The 19424-nt window shown below is 34.0% G+C and overlaps 1 protein-coding gene across 3 annotated transcripts in view; it reads left to right on the top strand.

The window, feature by feature from the left end:
• Positions 1-18809, top strand: part of HDX (highly divergent homeobox) — a 193890-nt gene extending 175081 nt beyond the window's left edge. For all 3 annotated transcript variants that reach the window (XM_050776348.1, XM_050776345.1, XM_050776347.1), the window contains 3 exons: positions 1810-1893; positions 10389-10511; positions 14689-18809. In XM_050776348.1, coding sequence (XP_050632305.1) covers positions 1810-1893; positions 10389-10511; positions 14689-14814 — 333 coding nt within the window. In that variant the 3' untranslated portion in view covers positions 14815-18809. The remainder of the gene's footprint in view (positions 1-1809; positions 1894-10388; positions 10512-14688) is intronic.
• Positions 18810-19424: the final 615 nt, after the last annotated feature.

Genomic DNA, 19424 nt, shown 5'->3' with positions numbered 1-19424 from the left:
ACCAACTAATAATCTTCTGCTACATATTTGAGTTTTAGTATGCAAGTCATATACAGTTTACAAATTGAAACATCTTTCCCTTTAAAGACATGCTCATTTTGAGCCTGAATTTCTCTGTGTTGAATCTCCTTTGCAGCGAATATTTGAAGATAATGAATGAAGCCATGGCATGGGATGACTCACAGTAATTTAGGCACCTAATTTTTCAAAAAGCAATTGATTTTTTAGAAACAAAACTCCAAACTTTCAAAGGGTAATCTCCTCTGCCTATAACTTTTGAGTGCCCCCAATTATTCATGGATGACAAATCAAACAGGCATATGAGACCTATTTAAATGCACGCATCTATACGGTGGTCTTTGGTGCGTACCTCCCTGAATTGCCTAGCTCGTTTTTCCCAGAGCCAATCCAAATATGTAGAGAATCTAAAACACATCAAAAAATATCAAATATGAGGTCTTGGAAGAGCTGACATGATGGAGCTCCAATTTTATAGAGATTAGAATAGAAAACAAAATACTGGATTCATCTCCAGGCAGCAGTAGAAAGTAATTTCACTGCAGCTGTTTTCCTGACTCAAAAGCCTGCAGGTCACAAACCCTGTAATAGTATCGTATCCTCATATGCAATATATTAAATATAATCATTCCAAGTTAATTTGTGACCTTTAATCACCATATATAAATGTATTTGTATGTGTGTGCATATATGTATGTGTGTGTGACACACACACACACACACACACACACACAGACAGGGTAGGAAGCCTGATTTCAAATTCTGCCTACAACATGTTGCTATTTATGTGCTTGTTCTTAAAAGACCGTCTAGTGACTGAATATAGCTTAGTTTTTCCTTTTTTAAAATTTTTCTTTGGGTTGGCAGGGTTTAAATATTTAAAGGCATTTTTTCTTAACTGTAATTTTTGCATGTGAAAGAAAAAAATAGAGCTGGTTTTATTTATACCTTTTTTTCCTTTTTTTTTTTTTTTAAAAAAAAATCATATGATTAGAGAACTTGCCCCCTCATGGTTGGAGCTCATTGGTCATTTTTTTTTTCATCAACGCTGAACAGTTTTGTTCATTCTTTCGACAGATATTTAATTAGTATTAGTACCTACTGTGGGCAAGATATTGTACAAGCTATGCTATGACTTTTTTTAAAAAAAGCCAAAGATAATTTAATCTGTCTCTCTCCTTTCTGTTTCTCCCTTTTCCTCTCTCTCCACCTCCTCATCCTGGATGTTACTCTTCAATGAAGGAAACAAATCATCATGATATTTTTATCATTACATCATAGATGCCTGCTTTTAATTAGTTGTCGAGCTAAAGTTGTGCAGTCTGCAGTAAATATTGGAATTTTTAAAAATGGTATTTGATTTTGGAATATCTTATGCTGACATTTTACATTAGAAGTCACAAAGAGGCATGTGGAAACTTACAAAAGAAAACTATTTCATCAATTGTGTGTTTACCCCCATTAGAATAGACCACCATTACAGGAAGTGAATTTCCTGTCACTGGAGGGTACTGTTTAAGCAGTTTGCCTGTTTTGTTAGGGATATTGTAAAAAGACATTTTCTATTTTAAATAGTATTAATGTTTTTATTTACCAGTCATCAGTTAAAGGTAGAGGGAGGTGGCTCAGACACACACTATGTGTAACACTGAGGAGCCAGTCAGTTATCAGAGTTCATTCCAGATAATCTAGACTAGACAACCTGAACATTGAATGCGTATTTTCTATATATTGCTGAGTGTAGTAAGAATGACGTGATATATATTTGTAACTTCTCTACTTCTGTTACAGAAAATAGAAATTATTGATGATGAAGAAAGTGACATGATAAGTAATTCTGAAGTAGAACAAGTAAACTCTCTCTTGGATTATAAGGTAGGCAAATTAAAATTATGAATTTATTAAGAGAGGGTATTAAATGAGGCAGAATTTTACAATACCTATGTTACTCCTATTTAATAAGTTAAGCATTCTGAGGCTCTGCATTAATTCTTTCTGGCAATTTGAATATCAGTCAGAGTGCTGATTATTTTAATTATTGCTGTCTGGTTTAGGGGTTATGATCTTAGGCAAAGAGTTGCTGAGTGGAGTAAGTATTGATGGTATATGGCAGGATGGAGGCAGTACTTAGTAGTGGTCAACATGAAATGTATGACAAAGCTTTTCTAAAGCCAAAGTTCATTTTTAAATGACGGTAAAAGGGATATTTTTTTCCAGTGGACTTTAGTAATTTTATCCTAAATTTTTACTTCTTCTGTAGATAATTTTTAAAAATATAATAATATACCTGTTCTAGGAGAAGTTTACAAACAATTTCCAAAGCAAATACAGAATGAATAAGAATACAGATGACCTTTTCTTAATGTCATTTGTTACTAAATTGGAAAGCTGCCTTTGAAAGAGTGCTATACATATTTTTTTAATTAAATCTGAACATAATCTATTAGTCTGTATGTCAATATGTTTTCTGCATAGATTTATAAAAGCTGTCCCTTTGATAATGATTATTCTATCTTACTAGGTAACTTTGGGGCCTTCTGAAATTTTGGCCACACAGCTCTTTTCATACACAAAAGTTCTTGTCATGAAATGTCATCAGTGTTCAAAGCAGAGATTAGTAATGTTAAAATGTTAACAGAAAATAGTATTTAATCAGAAAGTACAACAGCTGTCATTTCCTCTAAAATCTTTTCAGTTTTACTATAATTGAAATGTATGCCATCCAACAGATTCTGTTTTCCAAATATTCATAACATGTCAAGCTTTAAAATATTGAATATTGTAAACACAGAAGGGAAATATCTTTTGAAATGTACTTCCTAAATGGCCAAAGAACTGATAAAATCCTATGTTTCGACTGTATTTCCAACTAACAGAATTATAAATTTGTTGGTTCTGAAATACAAGAGATTATGATAATCTCTCCTACATGGCCATATAATATTTCTAAATGCCCAGTTCAGGATTACAATGTCTCTGCATGCCACAACTTGGCACAGGTTGTGGAAACTACAGATGAAAGGACTGGATTGCACAGCTGTTAAGTGTACTCCTCTTAGCATTCTCAAATATGTCAAAGAGGGTTGGGCCCAGGACTCAGAGGATTCTTTCCAAGACCTCTCGCCTCTTGGGTGGCAGTCTACTTGAAACGGTTTGGTGCTAAAAACCACAGTAGGGCAGGGCAGAGTGTCTAGTCCAGAAATGTTTGCTAATATTTTTCATTGAACTCTAAAGAACATTGTATCAATCCAGTGTTTTCCATTGTAATAAATTCTGTGGAAACAAGGGGTCATTTACTGCCCCATTAGGAATTTTCTTATATGTTTTATATAATTGCCTCTGTCTTGGCAGTTCCATAAAGTTATTTTCTTTAATTTTCAAAATTCAGCACCTATATGGAAAATATATATTTTTGTAATCATGATTTTAAAATTTTTCAACTCATCTCACATGAACTTTGTTACTTCTAAAGGAAAGGTAAGCAAAACCTCATATAGCAGTTTTTGTTACTGATGTCAAGATGTTGGTTTTAAAAAGCCCTGCCAGTTTAGTAATTTAATCTGTCTTCAGAGAAAATGTTGTACCCCTTGGTATGCACATACTAGTGTTTCTTATTTGGGGATGAAAACCACATTGTTGATATCTTAAGTACCATTATGCATCGCTTAATGATGGGGATAAATTCTGAGAAACCCATTGTTAGGCAATTTTGTCATTGTGCAAAACATCATAGAGTATACTTACACAGACCTAGATGTATATAGCCTACTACATACCTAGCGTATATGATATAGCCTATTGCTTCTAGGCTACAAACCTGTACAGCATGTCACTGTATTGAATACTGTAGGCAATTGGAACACAAAGGTAAGGATTGTGTATCTTACCATAGAGAAGTTAATCATTGTACTATGACGTTATGATGGCTACAGCGTCACTAAGTGATAGAAATTTTTCAGCTCCATAATAATTTTATGGGATGACTGTCATTATATGTGGCACATTGTTGACTGAAACGTTGTTATACAGCACATGATGATATATTCATCATAAACTTCTTGTGAGAAGAGACTTACTTTATTCACCTATGTGTTACCTGGTGGAGAGCCTGTCTCATAACTGTTCAACTGTAACTATAGTTATAGTAATTGCTGAGTGAGTGAACAAATGACTTAATTCATCTTTGGAAATAATTTAAAAACTATTATGCAAGTACTCATTTACATAAAATCAGGAGCTGGATCATTGTATTTTTTCCCCTACACTGAATTATTCAGTCTGTCATTCTTGGGATTTCATGTAGCAAACTGAAAGAATGTTTCCAATGGTGCATTTGACACTTATTACTATGCAACCATCAATACTCATTTTGGTCATAGTGGAGTTTTTGATTAAGATACATCACCAGAAATTCATGTTCTTCGGAATTCTAACTAACACAAAATGTTTATGAGATACGTTGATGGGCTCAGTACCTGAGGCAGGAGTAACTGCATCATAAAATAGCACCTCAGACTTGGCAGACATTAATAGCTTGCTCAGATATCAAAGCTCTGGTCAACGTGGAACCTGGAGTTCTCCTTACTATCATCTTGAAAAAGAATTAACAAAGCTTACTCAAAATGTAGGGAGGACTTTAACAACAATAAAAATAAGATAGATCTTGTTTTATGAAAATCAGTAACTGACGTTATGATACTAGTTCTTCTCACAAGCATTGATTTACTTAGAAAATCTAGAAAGTACACATAAATTACTGCCTGTTATCTAGGAAGCATTTAATAGGCTTGCAAAGCAGCTCTGTGAAGAAAATGTCTGCAATATTAAATTATCTTAAAGCTGTTTATATTTTCCAAACATTGCATAAATACCAAGGAGGAGAAATATTTGCATGGAGAATTAGAAGTCTGCATATCAAAAGATGCTTCATGACTTTTGTAAATGTGAATTAATGTTTCCCAATACACTGTGAATGCAGCTAAGAAGGACTGTGCATTCAAACCACATACTACTATAATGATAACGTATATCTCCTGTTTTAGAAAAGACTTCCTGGTCAGCACTTTACTAATACTACTGCTCCGACAATGAATACTAATAAAGCAAAGGCTTAAAATTAGTAAAATATATCATGACAGGAGTATGTTGAATTTTATTATAATGCTTACTTATAATTTAGATTTTTATAGAGTGCCTCTGGATAAGGAATTTCACTTGTACAGATGATTCACTTGATATTAAATGGTCTGAGAAGAAGCAGTTTTATCAGGTAAAAAAAAGCTTTTAACTAAGCTGATAAAATAGATGGTATAGTAAACATCTTAATAGACTGGATATGATAAATACTACAGCATCCTCTCAATTGAAACAATAAAAATACCCCTAGAACCAATTAATTGTAATATACTTTAATTTGGTTTTCTGAACAAATGCTGTTAAAAGTCCTGCTATGATTTTGAGACCAGTTTGCTAGATGCAAAGAATAATCATAGCCTACTTTCATGTTTTTTGAAATGGTAACTGGCTGATTATTTATTTACAATAATTTTTACTTTTTAATTTTAAGCTGACAAGAGTTGTGTATATTTATAGGGTACAAAATGCTGTTATGATTTATGAATACCATGTGGATTAATTAAATCAAGCTACATAACATATCCATCACCACAAATTACCATATATTGTGGTGAAAACATTTCAACTTTTCTCATAGTGATTTTGAAATGTACAATATATTATTATTATTTACCATATTCATCATTCATACAATTCAGCATATAAAAATATTTTGTTGTTTGAAAAAACATGGACAGAATTGGAGAATATTATGATAAATGAAATAAGCCAGGAACAGAAAGACTCCCACCATGTTCTCATTTATGTGCGCAATAAAAAACAATCAAATTCAAACAAGCAGAGAGTAGAATGGTGGTTACCAAGGGCTTGCGGGAAATTGGGAAATAAGGGAATGATGGTCAGAGGTTACAAAGTGTCAGTTAGACAGAAGGAAAAGATTTTGTTTCGCCCCTTTGGGATAGACTTTATTTTTAACCAGGTTAATTGATGCATAATTTTCATACAATAAAATTCCTCTTCTTAAGTATACAGTTAGATGAGTTTTGACAGGTGGACGTAGTTGTGTAAACACCACCATAATTTGTTTATTCACCTGCTAATGAAGTCTTGAACTGCTTCTGGTTTGGGACTATTATAAATAAACCTGCTATGAATATTGATAAGTCTTTTTATGACATGTGCTTTCATTTATCTTGGGCAAATACCTCAAAGTAGGATTGCTGAGTCTTTTTTTTTTTTTTAATTTATTTATTATTATTATACTTTAAGTTGTAGGGTACATGTGCATAACGTGCAGGTTTGTTACATATGTATACTTGTGCCATGTTGCTGTGCTGCACCCATCAACTCCTCATTTACATCAGGTATAACTCCCAATGCAATCTCTCCCCCCTCCCCCCTCCCCCCTCCCCATGATAGGCCCCAGTGTGTGATGTTCCCCTTCCTGAGTCCGAGTGATCTCATTGTTCAGTTCCCACCTATGAGTGAGAACATGCGGTGTTTGGTTTTCTGTTCTTCTGATAGTTTGCTAAGAATGATGGATTCCAGCTGCATCCAAGTCCCTACAAAGGACTCAAACTCATCCTTTTTTATGGCTGCATAGTATTCCATGGTGTATATGTGCCACATTTTCTTAATCCAATCTGTCACTGATGGACATTTGGGTTGATTCCAAGTCTTTGCTATTGTGAATAGTGCTGCAATAAACATACGTGTGCATGTGTCTTTATAGCAGAATGATTTATAATCCTTTGGGTATATACCCAGTAATGGGATGGCTGGGTCATATGGTACATCTAGTTCTAGATCCTTGAGGAATCGCCATACTGTTTTCCATAATGGTTGAACTAGTTTACAATTCCACCAACAGTGTAAAAGTGTTCCTATTTCTCCACATCCTCTCCAGCACCTGTTGTTTCCTGACTTTTTAATGATTGCCATTCTAACTGGTGTGAGATGGTATCTCATTGTGGTTTTGATTTGCATTTCTCTGATGGCCAGTGATGATGAGCATTTTTTCATGTGTCTGTTGGCTGTATGAATGTCTTCTTTTGAGAAATGTCTGTTCATGTCCTTTGCCCACTTTTTGATGTTATGTTAAGAAAAATTATGTTGAATTTCATAAGAAATTGCCAAAATATTTTCCAAAGTAGCTGTACCATTTTACACTTTCACCAAAAATGTATGTATTAATAAACCAAAAATAAAATTCTAAGTCCCTCAACCATCTGAATGAACCCTCCCTCTTGGCCAAGGGCATTCCAAAGTTAATCTGAAAAATTAGTTCAGGCCATGATGGGAATGGCAAGCTGGCCATGCCTCATCATATCTTCCTCCCGTTTAGAATTACTGATAAAACAGATTCTTGAAGTCTGATAAGAAACACTTACAATCTATTCTCTCTGAAGCCTGCTATCTGGAGCCTTCATCTGCAAGATGAAACCTTGGTCTCCACAGCCCCTAATCATAACTCAGACATTCCTTTCTATTGATAACTCTTTCAAGAAATTGCCATTCAGAAAATCTTTGAATCTGTGTTTGACCTGGAAGTCTCTGCTTCCAGTTGCCCCTCCTTTCTGAACCAAACCAATGTATAACTTACAAATATAGATTTATGCCTTGTGTCTTTCTAAAATGTATAAAATCAAGTGGTGGCCCAACCACTTTGGGCACATTTCTCAAGATCTCCTGAGGGTTGTGTTACAGGCTTTTGGTCACTCATATTTGGCTCAGAATCAATCTCTTCAAGCATTTTGCAGAGGTGGACAACTTTTGTCAACATGTATGAGACTTCTAATTGCTCCACATTCTTGTCAGCACTTGGTATTGTCAATCTCTTTAACTTTAACTATTGTAATATGTCAGTAGTAGTATCTCTTTGTAATATGTCAGCAGTAGTACTGACATATTGTAATATATCAGTAGTTTTAATCTGTATTTCTTTAAGGACAAATGACATTAAGCATATTTTCATGTGCTTATTAGTCATTCAGATACTTTATTTGATGAAGAGTGTGTTCAGATATTTTGCTTTTTACTTTGTTGCTCATCTCATAATTGAGTTGTAAGTTCTTTATGTATTCTGAATCCAAGTGCTTTGTCAGATGTATGGTTTGAAAATATTTTCTCCCTATATATGGCTTTATTTTTTATTTTCTTTACAATATATTTTAAAGAGCAAAGTTGCTTTTTGTATTGTTTTGTTTTGTTTGTTGACGTAGGGTCTCACTCTCACCGAGACTGAAGTGCGGTGGTGTGATCATGGCTCACCACAACCTCAAACTCTTGGGCTCAAGCAGTCCTCTTGTTTCAGCCTCCTGAATAGCTGGGACTATAGCTGCATGCCACCACACCATACCATGTCAGGCTATATATATATATATATATATATATATATATATATATATATATTTGGTAGAGACAGGGTCTTGCTATGTTGCCCAGGCTGGTTTAAAACTCCTGACCTCATTTTATAAAATAGGTCTTTCTTGAGGCTAAGCACAATAATGTATCCCAGTAATACCAACACTTTGGGAGACTGATGTGGGAGGATCGCTTGAGACCATGAGTTCAAGTCCGGCCTGGGCAAAATAGGGAGATCCCATTTCTACAAAAAAATTAAAAAACAATTAGCCAGGGATGGTGGTGCATACCTGTAGTCTAGCTAATGAGGTGAGAGGATCTCTTGAGCACAGTAGTTCAAGGTGGCAGTGAGCTATGATTGTACCACTGCACTCCAGTATGGGCAACAGAGCAAGTCCCTGTCTTTAAATAAAAAAATAAATAAATAAAATTGATTTAACTAAATAAATTAAAATAAAAGTTTTCTTTTTTTTAAGTTCCATAAGTTTTGTGTTCTATTTAAGGAACTTTTTGCCTAACCCAAGGTAACAAAGATTTTCTCCTCTCTTTTCCTCTAAAAGTTTCAGTTTTATTATGCATTTTAGCTTTAGGTCTATGATCCATGTCTTGTTACATTTTGCCCATGATGTGAGGTAAGGGTTGATAATTTTTTTTTTTGCATGTGGATTTGCATTTGTTTAACCACTGTTTGTTGAAAAACAATACTTTATCTATTGGGTGACCTCAGCGCCTTTGTTGAAAATCAATCGACCATTTTTGTGGGGATTTATTTCTCATCTCTATTTTTTTCTATCGGTTGATATGTCTACCCTTATGCAATACCATCCTTTCCTGATTACTGTGGCTTTTATAGTAAACCTATTCAGAGCACTTTCATGGTCATTATCTTATTTGAGTGTTAGAGCCCTCAAAGCTAGAACTGTCAGGGAGTACCAGTATAATAACCATTTTACTGATGCGTAAAGAGTGTCACCCACCCAAGTTTACAGTTATCAGTAGTCCTGGAACTAGAATACTCCCAAATATTAGTCCAGTTGTTTTACCTATGCAACTAGCAAAAATAGTAAAGAGTAACTGATTCTTACACCAATGGTACACAGTGGTACATTTTCAGATTTTTTGGAATAACAGACTCCTACTTAATCTGTGGAGGCTCAGCAAACAACTTAAGACAGTCTTAGTAATTTCAGGCTCTTCTTTGTGCAAATTAACCATTTAAGTTCTGAGTAGTTGGCTTTCTGAATGGCAAATTCAACATTACTGGGTCTGCTATTGCTCTTTGGGTTAATTGGACTCCGTCTATTCTCAATTTTTTTTTTTTTTTTTTTTGAGACGAGTCTCACTCTTGCTGCCCAGCAGTGCAATCTCCACTCACTGCAACCTCTGTCTGCCTCCCGGGTTCAAGTGATTCTTCTGCCTTAGCCTCCTGAGTAGCTTGAACTACAGGCACATGCCGCCACGCACGACTAATTTTTGTGTTTTTAGTAGAGATGGGGTTTCACCATGTTGGCCAGGCTGGTCTCAAACTCCTGACCTCAGGTGATCCGCCCACCTCTGCCTCCCAAAGTGCTGGGATTACAGGTGTGAGCCATGCGCCCAGCCTTTATTCTTAATCTTAATCTAAATGCCAATTAGGCTTGATAGAGGAGGGGTCTTTCCAAGAAGGGAGCTGTTTTTTGGTTTTTCTCTTACTGGAACTGATTGGATTGGTTTTTGATCTTAAAAATTGTTTTCTATAGTGATTTGCTTAAAAGGCAGCCTATGACTAATAGGATCATTTTCTTCCATGCTTTGTATTCCTTTATGTTAACATTTTGTTTTCTTTATTGTCCTTCTTATTTGATGGTTTTTAAGAATTTTATTGTGCATCAAACATGTACACTCCTAGGTTTACATAAGGTAATTGTATCATTTGATATTTTCTCTTTCAGAATGAAGAAGTCAAATTCATTGAAAATGAGCTAGAGATTCAAAAGCAAAAATACTTTAAACTTCAGACTTTTGTCAGAAGCTTGATATTAGCCATGAAAGCTGACGATAAGGAACAACAGCAGGTAGGTCCCAGGAGAGAGTAGTAAGCTGCAATGTATCAAGTCGAAAAATGGTATGTCACACTTGGGTTCTTCATATATTTTCATTTTTATACTTCATTTGTGTTTGGCATGGAGGAAATATTTGTTATTTCATGACCTTTGCAAAACAGTTTTCTTGAGAATAGCTGCTCAGGTTTTGAATGCTGCTTCAGTGGAAAATCAAAATAATTGATTAACATGCTTTTAATTTCAGGTTAGTCTTTAGGTGGGAAAAATAATTTTAAAATTAATTTCAAAGAAATTTCTGAAAATGTTGATAGAGACTGGGCTACCCTAACTAGAGAGGCACATATTTTGGGACCTTTTGTGAATGAAACAGTTAAAGCATTTCTTTGCCTCTCTTCTGGATCTTAATTTCTTGTTAACCTTCACTACAGTTCACAGATGTTTGGACATCTTCTGTTCTGTAATGTGTTGCTCATCACTAAGAAAATATAAAATTACTTTGTGAAATTCTTTGTTTCCACAGTGCATCACTTACTTTTCCCAATTTATTTGAGCATTTGAATTTTTGACTCCAAAGATGAAATTTACTGTCTTTTGCATGTTGATGTGGGTTTTTGTTTACCAGTTCCTCCCAAATTACATTTCGTGTCTCAAATATTCATGTGAAATCTGTATAATAATTTGTTAGGCCTGCTAAAAACTATAGAATTATAATAAATATTCCATTTAATATTAAATTATAACAAATTTTCATTTGAACTATATGTCATTATGCTGATTCCTTGTCACAGTTCTATAGGAGTGGTGTGAGACACAGGTAACCCTTATCTTATTTAGGAAACAGTCTCAGAGGTTTTTTATTCATCAAGGAATGTCAGGAGTACAAATATTCATCTTTTACATCAAAGAAAGACAGCATGTATATAGCCCACCCCAGATATCCCTAAGGAAAAAGATTAAAGCCATAGCATCATATAAGCCTCCTTTTTTTTTTTTAAATGAAATAGCCTTTATATATTTTATTGAAGTGCTGAACCACAAAATTGAAACTAATAAATTTACTCATGATGCTCAAACCAGCATGTATATTATGTGTCAAGTTTTATGAATTTTACTCCCTGTGCACCCCATCACACACACACACAGACATTCCAAGACAGTAGCTTTCATTTATCTTTGCCAGCTTAATTTAAGCATATTGGTTTATTATGTGAGTTATGTATATTCCGTGACATACTGAAAATGTGTTTATTTTTTAGAAACCTAAAAATGCAGATTTTAAATGAATAGGGGAGGTAGTTTTGAACACGGTTCCAAGAGTATTGTAAATTTTAAATAACTGTGAATAAACAAAATTAGGTACAAGCAGAGGAATAACTTGAAGTGTGGCCCTTGTTTTGAAAGTCATAGCATGGTTGTGAATTCAGAGTTATATGGCCAAGTAACTAGCAAGTTTCTGTGTCTCTTGACATCTAGGAATAGTACACAGACTCCATTTTATTTCCTAATTCTAACCTCATTCCTGGTTTGGTTCTTTTCCCAATACCAATAACAAATAAGAAGTGTAACTAATGTGCATTTTTATTTTTCTCTTCCTCTTCTACTTTCCCTCTGATTAAAGACTAATAAATTAGTATATGGACAAAAGTTGGCTGAAAGAGAACATGATTCAAAAATTGTAGAGAGCTTTATAGCCAGTATAATCAGCACCAAATAGAAACTACTAATTTGTATAACTAAGAATGAGTATAATGAATCTCAGAATATGGTCACAAAATATAGAAGACACGAATAGTAGTCCAAAAAAGTTATCTAGGTAATTACTTAAACTACTGATCTTTACATCATGAAATATTTATGGGTTTCTTTCTGTAATTCATTTTATTCTACCTTATAAAAGACAACCATGTGTCACTGGTTTTTAATTTTAAAACAAATTTTCAGTGTTCTTTCATTAATCTTGATTTGTGTAAGTTGAGTGAGACGTGTGGTCCATAGAATATTTTGGACCATTGAAGTAGTCCAGGGTTTACAAAATGTGATAGTCTTTGACTGAAACACTAGATTACCCAAAGATTTTGTTGTTGTTGTTGTTTAAATCAATTAGCCACTTTAAAATCAAAGTAATATTTTCAGCATTATACTTAGTCATTTGCTGTGGTCTTGCTTCTGCTAATTCACTGTGTGTTCCTAGCCAGATCAATAGCCTTTCTTGAACTTCAATTTCTCCACTTTGCGAGTGGGATAAGAATGATTAATACTACAGAAATTGATATTCATACCATAGGGTCTAGAATAAGTGTTATGGAAACTGATCATATGGAAAATGTTTTAATCTCTTGGGAAAAATGACAGTAGGTCAGAACCTGAGGATAGTTGTCATTTATGAAACATTCGTAATAAAGAAAGTTAATTGTATTCACCTTAGTATCTGTGAAAATGGCAGTTCCAACAACTGTTATAATCCAAAGATTTTTTTCAGTTGCAAATCTAGTAAGATACTGAAAGAAGAATTCTAAAGTGGACCACATGTATTAGTAGTGCCCCATGCTGCCTCAGATATTAAAATTTTTGTATATTTTTACTGCACTCATTTTACTCAGTCAACTACTTATAATGCAGTAACAAAGAAATAAATAACAATGCTTCTCTGATTTGTAATCTCCCCACTAAAAATTAGAATATCATTAAATCTCATTATCTTGACTGTCTGACTCTAAGCACATGTTTAGTGATGTTAATTTGAACACTTTCTCCTCTTTAATATGGCATCTTCAAAATTGCAAAGTGAGCTAAATCTGTGATGTCTTTCACATAGAATGATCAGCCAACGTCAGAAAAGGCCCCATTGCGCTGGGACTGGTTTAGTGGTAAAACACTTTTCTAGGAGAAAATGACTCTGTGTCGTATTACTGAAATCTAGCAACTTAGAAAGCATGCGTTACCTTTAAGTTAGTGTACTGTGTATATACTCTCAGTTCCAGCAATAAATTTATGAGAAATTCAATTTTATAAAATAAATAATAACAGCTTGTCTGCCAGATAGGGGTTAGTCTTCCCTTACATAGCCTGATAAAAATGAGAATGTTTTTATCTTGCCTCTGTGCTACAAGGCAAGGAGTATAGGATTTGCAGCTGCCACTTCTTTTAATAAAGAGAATGAGTGCATACTGTCTTATTTCAACAGTGGATTTCATATATTCTCCAACATGCCCTTTCTGTTCCTTAATTGGGTAGTGACAAGCTTTTATCTGTTCCTGTTCCCTTGGTCCTTATTTACCACTGCACCCAAAGCCCACATTACAAGTAATACTGTCTAAAAATTGTCAGATATGCTACATTATTCTTAGTATTGGAAGCAGCAAATCAGTCATTAAGTTCAAAATTCCTCGTGGTCAAGTGAACATCAGCATTGTCAGCCGCATAAAACTTGATCAATCATTTATTTCTTTAGTATGGGTGCATGTTCTCCAACTTCAGATAAAACAATTAGACCATGACAAAGCTTAGTTTATCATTATTGGATTATCCTTATTACTCAAACAGAGAAATGAGTAGCCCTCCAGATACATCATTTCTACAGATAGATCCACTGATTCCGCTGTGCTCTGGTGGGTGCCTGACCATCTGTAGGTATGAACATAGCCTTAGGAAAGAAAAAATAAAATTACTTGGTCTTTTCAAGTTGTTAAAATTTAATCTAAAGTAAAATAGCTGAACGTTTTTCCATACTGCTAAGTTCTTTCTCCCACTGAAGTACAAAATAGTGTTTTGTTAAATGCAGTCTCCTATGAAGGACAGCATAACTGGCATGAATATTTTAACAAAGAACGCAATTTTAAATCCCTTAAACAGTGATCAATGCACACTCCAAACTAGTATGAAAATCACTAACCTCAAACACTTCAAAGCACTTGGTTCAGAAGAGTTGCTCATTTCCCTCTTAATATCCCCTTTGTAAAGGTTCCACTCTACACAATTCACACTTTCAACATCTAGAATTTTGTTACTTTCTTAATAATGTATGAAGAATTTTTCTTTTAGGTAAGGTATTGTCTAAGATCCCGAAGTATAAATTATTCTTTAAATCCAAAAAGATAATTCACCATGAGAGGACTACAACTATTAACATAAAATTGGAAAACAATCTATCCACATACTAATTCAAAAATATCAATTTTTTTTTATTCAGGCACTGCTGTCAGATTTACCTCCTGAATTAGAAGAAATGGATTTCAATCATGCCTCGCTGGAGCCTGATGATACCTCATTCAGTGTATCTTCTTTATCAGAGAAAAATGTCTCAGAAAGTTTGTGATTTCAGTTGGAGGGAATGTATGATACAGCCCTTTGGCTTCGTAACAGGTGTGCATTTCAAGATAACTGCATTCTGTTGCCCTGGTATTCTTTAGTTGGGAAAACACATTGTTGAAACGGACATATTCTGTGAAGAATGTACAAGATATAATGGCTACAGTGCAAAAAATGTAGGTGAAATTTAAAAGCATTGTTTGAGAGAGTATTTTTTTAACTGATGGAACTCTGGAAAAAATTTATATTTAAGTTTCAGCAGTTTAACCCTGAAATTTGTTATGTCTAATTTCTAACCAGAGACAAAATAACTAAAGACATTTCAGCATTGCTTATCAAGTTGCTACAGCTTGATTAGTCTTGTTTTTGTAGCCATTACATCTTCTTTCTTCTTCTCTGCTTTTCCTATCATCCACATACACTTTTTCTCAGGAAAGTGGACTGAACATTTAAAATAAAACTTTAAAAAAGTATTTAACTCATTATTTAATGAGTTCTCTGATTTATTTGTTAACCCCTATGAGAATTCGACTTAAGCTAATGATTGAAAATTGAAATGATTACAGGTATGTAATTGTAAATTGCTGGTGTTCTTCTATTATCTAACCCAAATATTTGTGTGGGGTTGGGGAAGCACAATGGAAAGGTAATTTAATCAACATAACGTCAAATAAATTACGAAGTGTACAGAAACAAAATGTTGTCAAAATTAGTCTTGATGGGGATTCTTCATTACTACAAATGACAAATATTGATACAATTGACATTCTAGTAGTAAATTTGTATAACTGAGTTAGATGAAGTGTTATGCAAATATTTTAAATTTATCACCATCTTTATAATTCTTTTTTAGTTCTTACATGTTATGAAACAGGAAGTCAAGGTAAGCTGCTGAGATTTTTTAAAAATTTAGTCATTCAGCTTTGCCACAAAATTTACCTCATTTCCATATGAGGCCTGTACAGAGCCATCAGCCAAGGATAGTATTCAAAAAGAGTTATACTACTTTGGTTGTAAATCACAGTCTTCTGAATTCCCTGAATACTATTCTATGAGTACACACCTAAAATGGGCAAGCTACCCAGTTGTTCTATTAGTAGGTACCAGATGGCAACATACTGTAGACTGTTCTTTGCAGTTCTTCCTTTCCGGAGTACCAGATGGTATTACCAAGACCCATAGAAGAAAAAATATCACTTTCTCCCTAAGCTCACAGTGTCATATATTTGTGACTTGGCAGTGTGCAATTGTGTTGCATGGTTAAATTACTATCTATACCTAAAAGATTAATGAAGTAGCTAGATGGCTGTTTCGGTCATCAAGTTTCTGTTTCCAATTTGTTTTTAATTTTTGTGGGTACATAGTAGGTATTCGGATATTTTTAAAATTTGTAATTAGAGCCAGATTTGATCTTGAAATTTACTAATACCAACTTATGAACACAGAAAGGCGGTCATAAATGTCTTTAACTCTGAAGTGTCCCATCCTCCCCCACACACAAATAGGTAAAGTCCCACTGATAGTCTCATTTTGTCACTTATTTGTTTATATTGCTGCCATACTACTGATATGGTTCCTTTGTTAATAAGAATATTTCAGTGTTCGGATATGCTTCCTTGAGCCATATGGAGTTTTGCAAACAGTGGTTAGTATTTCTTGCTGACAAGCCAAATTCCATTCAGAGAAAGCAGCACAGAGTAACAGAACCTCAGATATTATGATTAAATGTACCAGTCACACCAATTCCTCCATGAGACAAAGAGTCGCCCCCATATACAGCAAATTTAGAAACCACTTCTTAAGTAGCATGAACAAATTCCAGGTCTTCAAGTCTCTCCGAGGGTCTGCTTCATAGTTATTGAGTTTATCTTTCAAATATAATTACTTCTGCTTCAATTTAAGCCCCTTCTTATTTGGTTCTCATTGCAAATTAAGTATAGGTATACTCTCTCCTATAACTTTTAACACTATAGATTGTATTTGTCACACATCAGCCATTAGTCACTAAATCGAAAAATATTTGTTGAGCTCCTGCTATAGAGAAGACACTGTGCTGGACACTGGTTTTCTCAGCAAACTGTAAACTTCACAAATAATTATTTCTTGTTAACATCTTCTATGATATTAATAAACCTTATTTAAATAGAATTTTTAATAGATTTAAGGTTCTGCTAGGTGTGATTCTTAGAAGGATTTCTAGTCTACAATTTTAGAGAAAGCATAGATGATCTTTTTGCCTGTTTAAAGTTTCATCAAAACAGAAACTATATAAATCGTAACAATACATTTAGAACTCCTTTTGACTTGAAATTTGTGTTTCAGCACCAGAATGTTTTCCTTCACCATCACTGGAATTAAAACACTTCTAAAATGAAATGTGGCTGTTCTGTAGCAAGAACCAAAGGAAATACCTGTATCTATAGAAAAAGAACCATAATTGCCAGATTGAAATTATGCATGGTAGATTTTGAAAAAGATGTCAAGGTCAAGCTTTGAAAAGTTGTTATGAAGAAAGTATATTTTTTGCATATGTAGATAGGAGTTGGTTTTGAGATATGTTAGAGTAGGAAAAATTATCAGCTTATAATTACTCTTGTGAACATCTTCATGGTTGGGGATAAAAATTAACTAACTAGTGTTTCTTTCTTTAGGGCTTTGAGAGTATTAAAACAGATCTTACTATCTGAAGGCTCTCTCAGGGAGACAGAAGCCAATGTGGAAAAAAACAAAACAAAACAAAACAAAAACACTTCTTTTTTCTTTCAACTACATTTCTATGTCTGCTTTAAGCTTAGAATAGCCAAGCAGTTTTTAAGCCAGAGATGTGTATGTAAGAGCACTTACCTTCCAAAATGTGTACATAAGAACAAAAAGGAAGGTATTTTCTTCTTTTCAGCCAAGCTAAACTTATTCACAAGAAAATGCGAATTGCAATTGCTCTGGAGAATAGGAAAATTAGCACATGCAAAGAAAACCTTAAAAGAAAATTGGCCTCTTCACGGAAACTGGGGATATTTTGTTGTAAGGTCAGTTATCAACAGCAGGATTATTGTATTGCCATTACAAGCATGTGATAGAAATGTTTGTTATTGTTGGAGAAGAAAAGGCTGAGACCCAATTATACTCTGTACTCTTTATTCTACCAAGACCGCAAAAGATGTCAAAGAAGCCATTTCTCCAAAGACAGCAACATCTATTGTGAGGCACTTTCATATTCAGCAGTCTGTAAGTTTGTAGAAGAAAACCTAAGTGGTGAATTTAAAATAATTCTTGGCTCTAAAATTAACTTTGTTGCCTTTTTGGTGGGGGTGGTGGGAATCGGATTCAGCCCATTTCCAGGGGATAGTTTCCTCATCTCGGACAAATAGTTTGTGATCATTTTTAAAAGACATTCTGAAAACTTTAACTCCTGCCCTTCTTCCATATTACAGTTGTGTTATTCCAGAAATTTTGTCTGCTTTTTAAATATATTAGATTTTCATTCAGATCTTAAACATGCAAACATGTGATAAGTTAGCTTTTTAAGGGAGTTATCCGTACCACTGTATCTAAATGTTAGGTAAATGGGTAGATTTCTCTTTGAAGTTGGTATTTTCCTTGGCAGACAGCACTGTATCATGCTCTTCACCAAGCTATGTTCTGTAATGCTATAATCGAGGAGGCTATTAACTTGTGAACCTGCAGTCTACATACCATTGCTGAAAACAGACTTTGATAAAGAGCAGATTTGCTGGGGGAAAAAAGAATAAAGTGATATTTTCATGCAAATATAATTAAAATTATTTCATTAAAATATATACTGAGTGTATATTGCTCCACATTGAAATTTTATTTTGCATTAACTTGTTAAGTAATTAATTTTAGCAATCCTGCATCCCATTTTACTAGTACTACCTCTGAAATATACTGTCACCTTAAAACCACATCAGACTGTAATGTGAATTTTTGTAGAGTTTTTATTTAAACTTTTATAGAGGCAATAAATGATTTCCAACTAACAGACATCTATTTCTTTATTTTAATATTTATTTTTATAAGCCTTTGTGTTGTAAGCACTTTCCCCTTTAAAAGTGGATTATTTTCTCCCTGAAATACGGTTCTGATAAAATGAAAAATGAAGAGAATAATAAGGTGTTGGGGGTCAAAGAAGGGAGAAAATGGAGTGCTCATGTGAAAACTGAGTTGATTTCCAAGCTGACATGTGTACTGTCCTTAACTGACTTTACTTAACTCCAATACCAGTGGAATAAAGTGAATATTTTGTAATAGACAACAAATATGTTCGGGATATTATATTTAAATGGTAACATCAGCAAGTAAATTGCCACAGTGTAACAGAGTGTTATTTTTACAAGAGTTTTTTTGTTTGTTTGTTTGTTTTGTTTTAATGTGGCGATTTTGCATCTAAATTTTCCTGGTTATCTTAGAAACTGGTTGAGCATGCTTTTAATTTGTGTGAAATATGCCCATGCCTTGTCAAAGCCTTTTACCAATTAAAACTCTTCATGTTACCTAACTAGTGGGGAAGGAATGCGAAGGGCAAGTGGTATGTTTTAATTAGCAAAACAGCAGTTTTTCTTCCCAGTTGGTAAATTTTCAAAAACATTGCAAGGAGTG

Source organism: Macaca thibetana, chromosome X (assembly GCF_024542745.1).
Source record: "Macaca thibetana thibetana isolate TM-01 chromosome X, ASM2454274v1, whole genome shotgun sequence".
In the NCBI taxonomy this organism is placed as follows: domain Eukaryota; kingdom Metazoa; phylum Chordata; class Mammalia; order Primates; family Cercopithecidae; genus Macaca; species Macaca thibetana.
The sequence above is the reverse complement of the archived record's forward strand: the minus strand, read 5'-3'. Positions and strand labels throughout refer to the sequence as shown.